Here is an 11,354-nt window from a genome sequence, read left to right on the forward strand (position 1 = left end):
AGATAGAAGTTCTAAGAAAAATGCTCTTCGTTCTCTCTTTGCTCATGGTGCAAGTATTAGGAAAAATCTCGACTCTTGAAACCCTTCTTCTGGACATCAAGGCTCTATTTATAGAGTCATGCACGGACAATTGTTGGAATTCCCACTCTGATTAATCATCATCTTTGACGCGGTAGGTGAGGATGCCAACATTGCTATCATGGTCAACATTTTGAAAGTTTTGGCAGAAGATCCGTTGGTACAGGGTCATAGATCCCAAGGCATGTGATAAGCTATTTATTCATCGGGTAGAAGATCAACGCATACGAACAAATGCTGCAGTAACCTGCAAAATAAACACTTTGGTGCAACTTAACTCATGACATGCAGTCAGCGAGGGTTACAATATCATGCACAATATTAATGTCAATCATGAATTCTTAGTATAATCAATACATATCATGTATATCTTCCCTCATTATCCTAAGTAAAAGGCTATAATAACTTGTATTTCTACAAGTTATCACTTTTTCTTAAGAACGTTCTGTCTGGGAGAGGGTATTTAAGCTAATAGAAATGAAACACCTCCATTTGAGAACCAACCTAGAAGGTGAATTGGGCAAATATTTTATAAGCATGTAATAAGTGATTAATTTCATTAAAGAGTTTAATGTTTGAAATTAGTTAAACTATTCAATATAAGCGTTTTATTGAGCAAATTTCACAAGGACTTAGTTAAAATTAATTAGTAAGATTTTACTAAGTTAATAAACCCATCTTTTGAAAAACACTTAGTGGGAGGAAAAAGATGTATATGATATGTCATTTTTTCACCCACGTTCTCCCTAAAAGTTCATAAGGTGAGATTCATGCTTGACCTCGTGGTGCCTTGGGCGCACCCTCCCTTAGGAAAGTATTTACGTGGGTCAATATCAAGATGAATAGAGAAACTGTTTATAGTAAGTGAGAGAATGACGTGTGTCAACACATTCTACGGTCTCCTTCATTGGTTTGAAATTTCATTTTCATGTTCGGCCTTATAGTGCCCTAGAAGCATCCCCTTTAGGATGTATGTATGGGAAAGGGACATATCAAACTCCAAATATGGATAAGATCACTATAATCAATAGCTCCAATTATGTTCTTCCCTAAGGTAGACTGGTTGGAGCAGGGTCATAGTGTTGAAAATCAAGGGTTAGACTTATAAGAAAATATTAAGACAGCTAATGGTTTCTGGACCAAATAAATGATAATTAAATGTTATAGGAATAAAAGTTATTCAAGTGTAATATTTGATTGAGAATGTCTCAATCCAGTGAAGGAATAACTATTCACCTCAAGGTGGCACTTATTCTACCTCACTGAAGATTCATTGCAAAATAAAATAATGTTGGGTTCATTATTTAGTTTTTGCTAAAAATGATTTGGTTAAATGAATTTTTGCATAAGTGTCTAAAATAAATGATTTGTTTTGTAACAACAAACATGACTATTTCAGTAATCACCTTGGTTGGAACTACTAAATTAAATGGTGATAACTACGCATAATGGAAAAATACAATCAATACGATTTTTGTGATTAATGACTTGAAATTTGTCTTATTGGCAGAATGCCCTCCAACTCCTAGACCTACAGCTTCACAAACTATTCATTAGGCTTATGATAGATGGACTAAGGCCAATGAAAAGACTAAGGTCTATGTACTAGTCAACTTATTTGAAGTATTGGCCAAGAAGCATGAAGCCATGGTCCCTGCTTGGGAGATCATAGAGTCACTATGGGGGATATTTGGCCAATCGGCCATTCATCTCAGGCATGATGCTTTGAAGTCCATTTTTAATGCTCGTATGCCTGAAGGGGCATGTATCAGGGAACATGTCCTTGATATGATGGTCCACTTTAACGTGGCAGAAATGAATGGCACTATCATAGACGAAGCCAATCAAATTAGCTTTATACTTTAGACTCTTCTGAAGACTTATCTTCAATTCCGCAGCAATGCAGTTATGAATAAGATTCAATACAACCTTACCACTCTCTTAAACGAGCTGCAAACCTATGAGTCCTGCAACCAGGATGTAAAATTAAGCTAATACCACTCGCTGCACCCTAGAAAGAGAAAAAGGTCAAGGCTACAAAAGGAAATTGTTTCAACTGCAACCAGGATGGATATTGGAAGAGAAATTGCCCAGTTTACTTGGCCGAGAAGAAGAAGAAGAAGAAGGTATATATGATTTACTTGTTCTAGAAACATGCTTAGTGGAACATGATAACAATGTCTAGATACTTGATTTAGGAGTCACTAACCATGTTTGCACTTCATTACAGAAAAGTAATTCTTAGAGGCAGCTAGAGGCTAGAGAGATAACACTCAGGGTAGGAACGGGGGAGGTCGTATTAGCTGTAGCAGTAGGGAGCATCAAGTTACTTTTTTATTCTAAATTCATATTGTTAGACAATGTGTATATTGTTCCAAACTTTAAAAGGAATTTGTTTTTTATCTTTTGTTTGCTTGAACATGATAGAGTATATTAACATGTAGCAGAGAAATTCAGAATCAATAAGCACTCTAATTATACTTAATTTGAGTTTAAAACATGCTTCAAAATAACTATTACAAAAGATGGTTTGATGAACACAATACCTTTGATGAAACCTCTTCAACACCAGCTGAATTCCACTTAAATGTGCTTCAATCTATAAGTAGACCACCACGAAGATCTTCTCTACTATTCTTTTGCAAGGATTGTATGGTGAAAACACCAAATCGAGCTGGATTTTATGAAGGTATGAAGAAAGTTTGGAGGGTTTCGAATTCTATAGAGTTCTTGAAAGCTTAATCTAATTATTCAGCCTAGCACTTTAATTTATAAAGCTCTTATCATGCAAATTCAAAGTTTGCATGAAGATCAGCTCCTACTTCATGGGCAAAATGGAATTGGATGAATAAGGTGCTTCGCACCATAGTGGAGATTTCCAACTTTTGGAAATTTCCTCTTTGTAATTTCAAATTTTGTTTTAAAATTGATTTCTAAAACCAATTTTTAAATAAACCAATTTATTTGTATTTATTAGTTTTATAAAAATTAATTCAATTAATTAATTTTAAATAAACCTAATTAATTAAACCTTTTAATTAATTTTGTTAATTTAATATCTAATATTAAATTAATAAAATATCAATTTCACTATAATGAATTTAATTTAATATCGTTAATATTTAAATCATAATTTAAACATTAATTAATTCTTCATTTTGTTTAATTTCGATAAAATTAAACATTTCAATTGTATCGAATACAATAAATAGAAACCCTAATTAAATTTGAATATTTCAAATTCTAAACCCTAATTTCAAATCTCATCAAGATTACTCAATTTATTAATCCAAATTACAAGCTAGTAGAGGGACCTTATGGACCTATAGATCATGAGCTCCAACGATTTGTAATTAATTGGTTAAACTCTTTAAACCAAATTAATCACTATTCGTTAACTACCAAAACATTCCACTATAGTGTCGATAGTTGTACTCTCCACACTATAGATATATTTCTGTCCATTTTAATTATAATCGGTAAGTCAATCCTTCATAGGTCATTCGTATTTACAACTGAGTTAAAAATTATCGTTTTACCCTTGTAAATACATCTTGCTCTTTAAGCTTCTATTGATCCTCTATTGAACAATTGATTTATAGTCCAACTTATAAATCATAACCCTCTCTTCCATGTGAGGGCGGAGCCTCGTTGTTCAAGACAAGGCATCAACACTTAAGAGAACAACTTATCTGCTAACCCTAAATTAGGTAGGAGTGAATTCCATATTGCAAAACTATGTCTACAACTATCTATCCAGTCTTATCCCCAAAATGGGAGGCTTATTGAGCAGTGTTGTTGGACTACTCTCACCTATGCAAATCAAAGAATAATCCCGAATAAACAGGAGTTCATAGTTAGCTCAGGATTAAGATCGAGTTACCCTAGATTGTTGAGTTTGAGATAGTCAATTTTAACTGTAAACGGTTGCTATAAAGAAAAATGACTATTTCGAGGTTTGGTCTTATGAAAACTCATTGCACAGGATGCCCCCACTTATATGTCTCTACATAAATGTTTTTTGGATCACACCATTTGTATTAGTATACAAAATGGGCCACATCCAATAGTGTCACCAGGATGAGGTACCCAATCTCATCCATATACTTATAAACCGTTGGCTACATACTAAAACTTGATCCATTTTTATGTCGCCACATAAAGTTAAAGTATTCATGTTATAGCCATGGATTCGTTTATTGGATTTTCATAAAAGGATGTAATATCAGTAATAATTTATTGAATAAAAAACTCAACAACATTCTTATTGATAAATAGAATATGTTAACAATATTTATGAACTGTGAGTTTAGGAAATTCCCGTATACTAGAACTTCTTCATATGGACCTTATGGGTCTCATGCAATCAGAGAGTCTAGAAGACAAACGATATGTTTTAAGTATTGTTGATGACCTCTCAAGATACACATGGGTTCATTTTCTTTGAGAAAAATTAGATACATTTACTGCTTTTCAAGTTCTCTACCTTCAATTACAACAAGAGAAAGATCTAAACGTGATACACATTAGAAATGATCATGGTAGGGTGTTTGAAAATTCTCAATTTACTGAGTTCTACCAGTCAGTTGGAATTCATCATGAATTCTCAATCTCTATTACTCCCCAGCATAACAGTGTTGTGGAGAGAAAAAACTGAACTCTTCAGGAGATGGCTCGAGCGATGTTATATGCAAAACATCTGTCATTTTAGTTTTGGGCAGAGGCACTAAAATACAACATGTCATATCCGCAACAGAGTTGTTTTATATCCAGGTACCTCGAGTACAATTTACAAAATATGGAGAGGGAGGAAACAAAATGTTAAATACTTCTACATCTTTAGAAGTACTTGCTAGTTTCTTCTTGATAGAGAGGCTAGATGAACATGGGATTCCAAATCGAATGAATGAATTTTTCTTGGATATTCCATAAATAGTCGAGCCTTACCGTGTCTACAACAAACAAACTCGTATTGTCATGGAGTCTATTAATGTTGTGATCGATGATGATGCAGCCTGTTTCGATTCTACGTCTATGGAAGAAAAATATTCTAACGCTACTCCATTTGTCAATTATGATGTTCCTAACATCTCGTCTGACATGCCTTCAGATATGAATTTGGAAATCCTTGTAGAGGTAAACTAGAATGCTTCTTGATAAAAATAAAAATAGAAGAAGAGAAACACAAGACTGATTTACGTGGAAAACCCTAGGTCAGAGAGAAAAAATCACGATTGAATCTTATTATTAAGTTACACTGAAATACATAAAGACTACTCAAATAAATAGACAGATAGGAAGCCCTAGGCCCATAAGTAAATTACAAATAAACCCCTAGGGCAAACAAACCCTTTTTCGACACTCCCCCTCAAGTTGGGGCGTAAATATCAATCAGACCCAATTTGCTGACATAGTAATCAAAACTCTGTCTTAACAACCCCTTTGTAAGGATATCTGCAATCTATTGATTTGAAGGGATGTAGGGAATACGTATGCTCCCATTGTCTAATCTTTCTTTAATGAAATGTCTGTCAATCTCGACGTGTTTAGTCTTATCATGCTGGACTGGATTGTTGGCAATGATTATTGCTGCTTTATTGTCGCAAAACAACTTCATTGGAAGCTCACTGTCTTGTCGAAGATCTGTTAATACTTTCTTCAACCAGATCTCTTCACATATCCCCAAACACATGACCCTATATTTGGCTTCTGCACTACTCCTGGCAAGAAATCATCCCGCTAGTAACATAATTGGTGATCTTGAAGGAGTGACAACCAGAAGGAAAGATAAACTCAATTATCTTGAAATGATTGGTAGTATTTGATTCACTTCCACTATTGAACCAAGAAATGTCAAGAAAACTCTTGACTATGAATTTTGGGTCAATGCTATGCAAGAAGAACTTAAGCAATTTGTGAGAAATGATGTCTGGACTCTTATTCCTAGGCTTGAATCTTTGAATGTAATTGGCATAAAATGGATTTTCAAGAGAAAGACTAATGAGAATGAAAATATCATAAAAAATAAAGCCAGATTAATGGCTTAGTGGTATACTAAAAAATAAGACATGAATTTTGATAAAACCTTCGCCCTTATTGCAAGATTTGAAGCTATCAGACTCTTACTCGGTATTTTTTATCTTTGGAAATTCAAACTATATCAAATGGATGTGAAGAGTGCCTTCCTAAACAAATTTCTAAATGAGGAAGTGTATGTTGCATAGCCTAAAGGATTTGTAGAACCTTCTCACCCTAATCATGTATATCAACTCAAAAAGGCCATTCATGGCCTCAAACAAGTACTAAGAGCCTGATATGATTGTTTAATGCAATTTCTTGTCAAGAATGGGTACAGTTGAGGAAAAGTTGATAAAACTCTCTTTGTTAAAAAATCTCGCGAGAATTTTGTGATTATCTAAATTTATGTTGACGACTGGCGACATTGTTTTTGAAGGGATGTCACAGAAGATAGTCGAACTCTTTATAAAAAAAATGCAGGAAGAATTCGAGAACTGAGCATGGTAGGAGAAATATCCTATTTTCTGAGATTTCAAATCAAGCAACTGAATGGGAGAATCTTTATTTCTCAAAGCAAATATGCAAAGAATTTAGTGAAGAAATTTGGCCTTGAAAATGGCAGTGTTAAAAGAACTTCTGTTTCAACTCATGTGAAAATATCAAAAGATTCTAATGGAACTCAAGTGGATGGAAGTATATATAGGAGAATCATTGGGAGCTTGCTCTATTTAATAGCCAGTAAACCAGACAATGCTTTTATTGTAGGTGTGTGTGTCAGATATCAATCTTGTCCCACAAGATGTCATGCCTCTTTACTGTGACAACATAAGTGTGATTAATATGTCCAAAAATCCAATTCAACATAGTCATACTAAATATATTGACATCATACACCACTGTATTCGTGACCTTGTGGAAAGTTGCATAACATATTAAAGCATGTCAACACTTAAAGTCAATTAGTAGATATCTTTACTAAGGCTTTAGATGTTGATTGATTTGAGACCCTTAGAGCATCTTTGGGTCTTTGTGTCTTGAAGGCATAGAAATTAAATTCGTGGGACGTTCAGTTAAGGATCTCAACCTATCAAACGTGCAAGCCGTTGAAGTTATTCATACAAATAACTGCCTTAAAGGCATAACAATTAAATTCATGGGACATTCTTGATGGGTTCTCAATTTCCACTACAAGAAAAATTACATTTCTTGATGCTTTAAATTTTAGATACTTGACGTTTTTATGAAAAAATGTCAAGAAATAGGTGAAAACGTCAAGATTTATTTTAAAAGAAGCGGAAGTTGTTGATTTTTCTAGAAAATACAGTACTTGACGTTTTAAAAATGTCAAGTTCAATTAATGATTTCTTGACATTTTTAAAACATCAAGATTACTTAAATATATAGGGCAGCGTTGCAATATTACGAATTTTGACGGAAAAATAAAAAAAAAACGTGTGGTAAACATCTCTTTAGGGTTTATTCTATTTAAGCCCTCTCCAAACCCTCTCAAAAAATAAAAAACAGTTTCAAAAACTGGGAAATTTTGGGGTTTATTTTCTCCAAATCCTCCCTTCATTTCTCTCGCCATGAACATCCCTTCTCTTGCTTTTAAGCCCACCCTTGCCGCCAAATCGTCGTCGCCAGCCTGTTGGAGACCCTTTTCTGGCCGTCATCCTGCCCTCGTCGTCTGCTTATCTACAAAGCCCACGACGGCTGTTAGTTCATCTCTGAGTGTGCCGAACTCGACGAGGAAGGATAGACTAAAATGAATTGGGGAGCTGAGTCAAGTATCGGGTGTGTTGGGTTGCTAGTGGGGTGATAGTAGGAGATTATTTAGCCCTCTCAAATTGGCTAGGCTTGTTCTAATGTGAAGCTCTCTCATACCTTTTCGCTCATTGATAATATCAGTTGATTTCTAAGAAATGGTCCAAATGTTCTATTTTGAATAGTAAAATAAAATCTCTTCTTACATCTTTGCATCATTTTTATAGTTGCCAATGTATTATTTCTCGAATCCCCTGTTGGAGTTGGTTTTCCATATTCAAACACATCTTCAAGTTTGGTGAATAATGGAGATAAAATGATAGGTAATACTTAGACAAGCTGTTACACTTGCTTTGATTGGGACTATTATGTCATTGCTAAGCCATCTAATTTGACTATGTTTCAATTTCTGTTGTTCTAACTAATGAGAGAGAAATGAGAAAAATTGGAAGGGTTGAATTTCATTCTAGAAAACTTCATATAAATATATATCTTGAATCTAAAAATAAATTCCATAATGTTAGCATCTAATCCCACTGACTCCCCAAGAATAGGAACTTAGACTGGACTATAACTAAAAATAACTTCAACTATTTCCTAGAAACTAGGAATTGACTAGACCAACTCAAAAACTAATTTGTAGTTTTGAGTTACTAACATTCTCCTCCTAACTCAAATACTGCAAACACCTAAATTGCTCCTAAGAGCTTGAAAACGACTCACATAAAACCCAGGTTCAGCAAGTGTTCATCCATCTTGCTATACCATGCCTTAGGAGCTTGCTTCAACACATAGAGAGTATTCTTCAACAAATAAACCTTCTGCTCTTGTCCTGGTATGAAAATATAGATCTCTTCTTGAATTTGTCTTGTTGCTTAAACACCTAATTTGCTCCTAAGAGCTTGAATCTGTCTTGTTGCTCAACATAGATCTCTTCTTCTAACACTCCATTTAGGAATGCTGACTTCACATCTAGCTGATACACCTTCCATCCATGTTAGGCTGACACAACCAGTAGCAACCTGATTATGTCCATTCTTGCAATTAGTGCAAAAGTCTCAGAAAAATCAATTCTCCAGACTTGTGCATACCCTTTTTGATGAAAATGCCCCAACCTCTTGTGTCATAACTCAGTGTCATTTACTTGACATTTGAAAGTTATCTACTCCTCGAGTGGATCCAATGAGAAGCTCTTGTGCTGCATCTTTATTTTGAACAACTCATTCCCATTGGAATCAGAAATGAGGCACTTTATTTCTTCAAACAACACTTTGAATCCCTTCTCTACTAATTGACCAACGCTTAACAAGTTTTGATCAATTTCAGGGACAAACAACACTTCAGTAATCAACTTGGTTCCAGCACAGCTCTCTATTGACACTGTGCCCTTCCCTTTTACTTCTAGATACTCACCGTTTCCTATCTTCACCCTTGACTTGAATGACTTTTCAAGGTCCTTGAACAACTCTTTGTCACTTGTCATATGATTGGTACACCCACTATCACCTAACCAACCATCACAATGAGTGACTGATGAGAAACAAGTAGCCACAAAGAGTTGATCTTCTTCTTGTTGTACTACAACATGTGCTCTTCCTTGCTATTGAGTCTTGTTTCCTTACAGAATCGTTCAATGTGCCTCAATAAATGACATCTTCTACACTTCACATCTGGCCTTCTCTAGCATCTAAAATGTGGATGATTCTGCTTCCCACAGTGTTTGCATGTACTACCAACATCCTTTGGAGCAGACTCTGAGCTATTGCTGCCACTTCCCTTCTTCTCTCTTCCACCTTCTCCCTGTTGCACTCTAGCTTTCAATGCCCCATCAATGCTTCCTTCTTGTCTTATCAACCTCCTCTGCTCTTATGCTTGAAAAGCACTAACCATTTCTACCACCTTGAGTTTTGAGAGGTATTTAGTATTTTCTAAGGAAGCAATGGTTGCTTCATATCTCTCAGGTATTGAAACTAGAATCTTCTGAATCAATCTATTGTTAGATAAATTGGTTCCTAATGCTCTTACCTTGTTAGCAATACCAATCAACTTATCTGAGTACTCTTTAATGGACTCAGAATCCTTCATTTGCATTCTCTCAAATTCTCGCACCTAAGTTCAACACTTTCATGTCTTTAATCCTCTCATCACCTTCATACTCACTTTTGAGGAACTCCTAGATTTCCTTTGCCGACTTCAAAGCCATAATTTTGTTGAATATGGCGGGAGACACAGTTCCATATAGGCAAGCTCGAGCTTTTTCATTCCTGGTGACCCTCTCCTTGTGAGTCTTGATTCGATGTATTGTTGGGTTATCAGGAAGTGGAGCAATCTCATAGTCTTGCTCAATCGCTTCCCAACAATCACAACCCTCCATGTAGGCTTGCATTCTAATAGCCCATGCCTGGTAGTTTTCACCATCAAATATAGGTGGAGCCAATGAAGACAGACTGTTTGATCCTAATTCCAAATCTAACAACTCTTACAGGTGTATCACTCGGTTTCTCTCGGAGATATTTGACTAATTCTCACTCTCAGATCCTTTAAGAATTGAGGGCTCTGATACCACTGTTGTTCTAACTAATGAGAGGGAAATGAGAAAAATAGGAAGTGTGTGAATTTCATTCTAGAAAACTCCATACAAATACATATCTTGAATCTAAAAATAGATTCCACAATATTAGCAACTAATCCCACTAGCTCCACAAGAATAGGAACTTAGACTTGACTACAACTAAAAATAACTTCAACTATTTTCTAGAAACTAGGAATTGATTAGACCAACTCAAAAACTAATTTGCAGTTTTGAATTTATAACGATTTCTGATTTTTAATCGAGGATTCTCTGACTTTCTTATTGAAGTGGTTTGAGCGCTTTCCCAATTCAAAGGACACAATTTTTATATTACAGGAGAGAGCTATGGGGGTAAGGAAAAAATCTTTCCTCAAATTTATGGCATAAAATAACAATGGTTTTTATCTTCAAGTACTCATGTAAAAATGGTTGGTTTCTCTAAGGTTGTTATCTATTCTTGCCATCTTCTTCTCTTTCCACTATTTGTAATTTATTTTGTGTTCTCCCTAATCAGTTTTAGTTGTGTGTCTCTTTCATTTCAAATGATATGAATATGTAGGGCATTATGTTCCTCAGCTAAGCCAAGCTATTGTAAGGAACAACCTTCTATTCAAGGAAAAATCCATCAATCTGAAGGGTTATATGGTATTGGGATTTTCTTCTCACAAAATCAAATAGTAATACTAAGATGTATGTAAAGTTATTATATTCACTTTTATACATTGCTCGTGTTGGTGAGCAATGCTCTTTTTGATGATCATCATGAACATGTGGGACTTTTTGAATTTTTGTGGTCTACTGGTTTGATTTCTGATCAAACATACAAGCAGCTTAATCTACTATGTGCAAATCAATCTTTTGTACATTCTTCAGAATCTTGTGACGAGATACTTGAGGTCGCCAATAAAGAACTCGGAAACAT

The 11,354-nt window shown here is 35.0% G+C and overlaps 1 protein-coding gene across 1 annotated transcript; it reads right to left on the minus strand.

Moving 5' to 3' along the window:
• Positions 1–9,022: 9,022 nt before the first annotated feature.
• On the minus strand, positions 9,023–10,234 carry LOC150033489 (uncharacterized). The gene is made up of 4 exons (XM_090306423.1): positions 10,049–10,234; positions 9,886–9,969; positions 9,594–9,720; positions 9,023–9,366 (listed from the first exon to the last, which is right to left on the minus strand). Exons 1-4 carry the CDS (start codon positions 10,232–10,234, stop codon positions 9,023–9,025), a joined length of 741 nt encoding a protein of 246 aa, XP_090162549.1.
• Positions 10,235–11,354: the final 1,120 nt, after the last annotated feature.

Source organism: Benincasa hispida, chromosome 10, assembly GCF_027475165.1.
Source record: "Benincasa hispida cultivar pf3 chromosome 10, pf3_genome.v1.1, whole genome shotgun sequence".
Classification (NCBI taxonomy): Eukaryota; Viridiplantae; Streptophyta; class Magnoliopsida; order Cucurbitales; family Cucurbitaceae; genus Benincasa; species Benincasa hispida.

Bases quoted from the DNA above. Each gene is read 5' to 3' on its own strand.
- LOC150033489 (XM_090306423.1), bottom strand. From the start codon at position 10,234: ATGGAGGGTTGTGATTGTTGGGAAGCGATTGAGCAAGACTATGAGATT. The intron at 9,721-9,885 runs GTAAGAGCATTA...GCATAAGAGCAG, and splicing joins TGATTGGTATTGCTAACAAG to AGGAGGTTGATAAGACAAGA. The intron at 9,367-9,593 runs GTAGTACATGCA...ATGGTTGGTTAG, and splicing joins GTCTGCTCCAAAGGATGTTG to GTGATAGTGGGTGTACCAAT.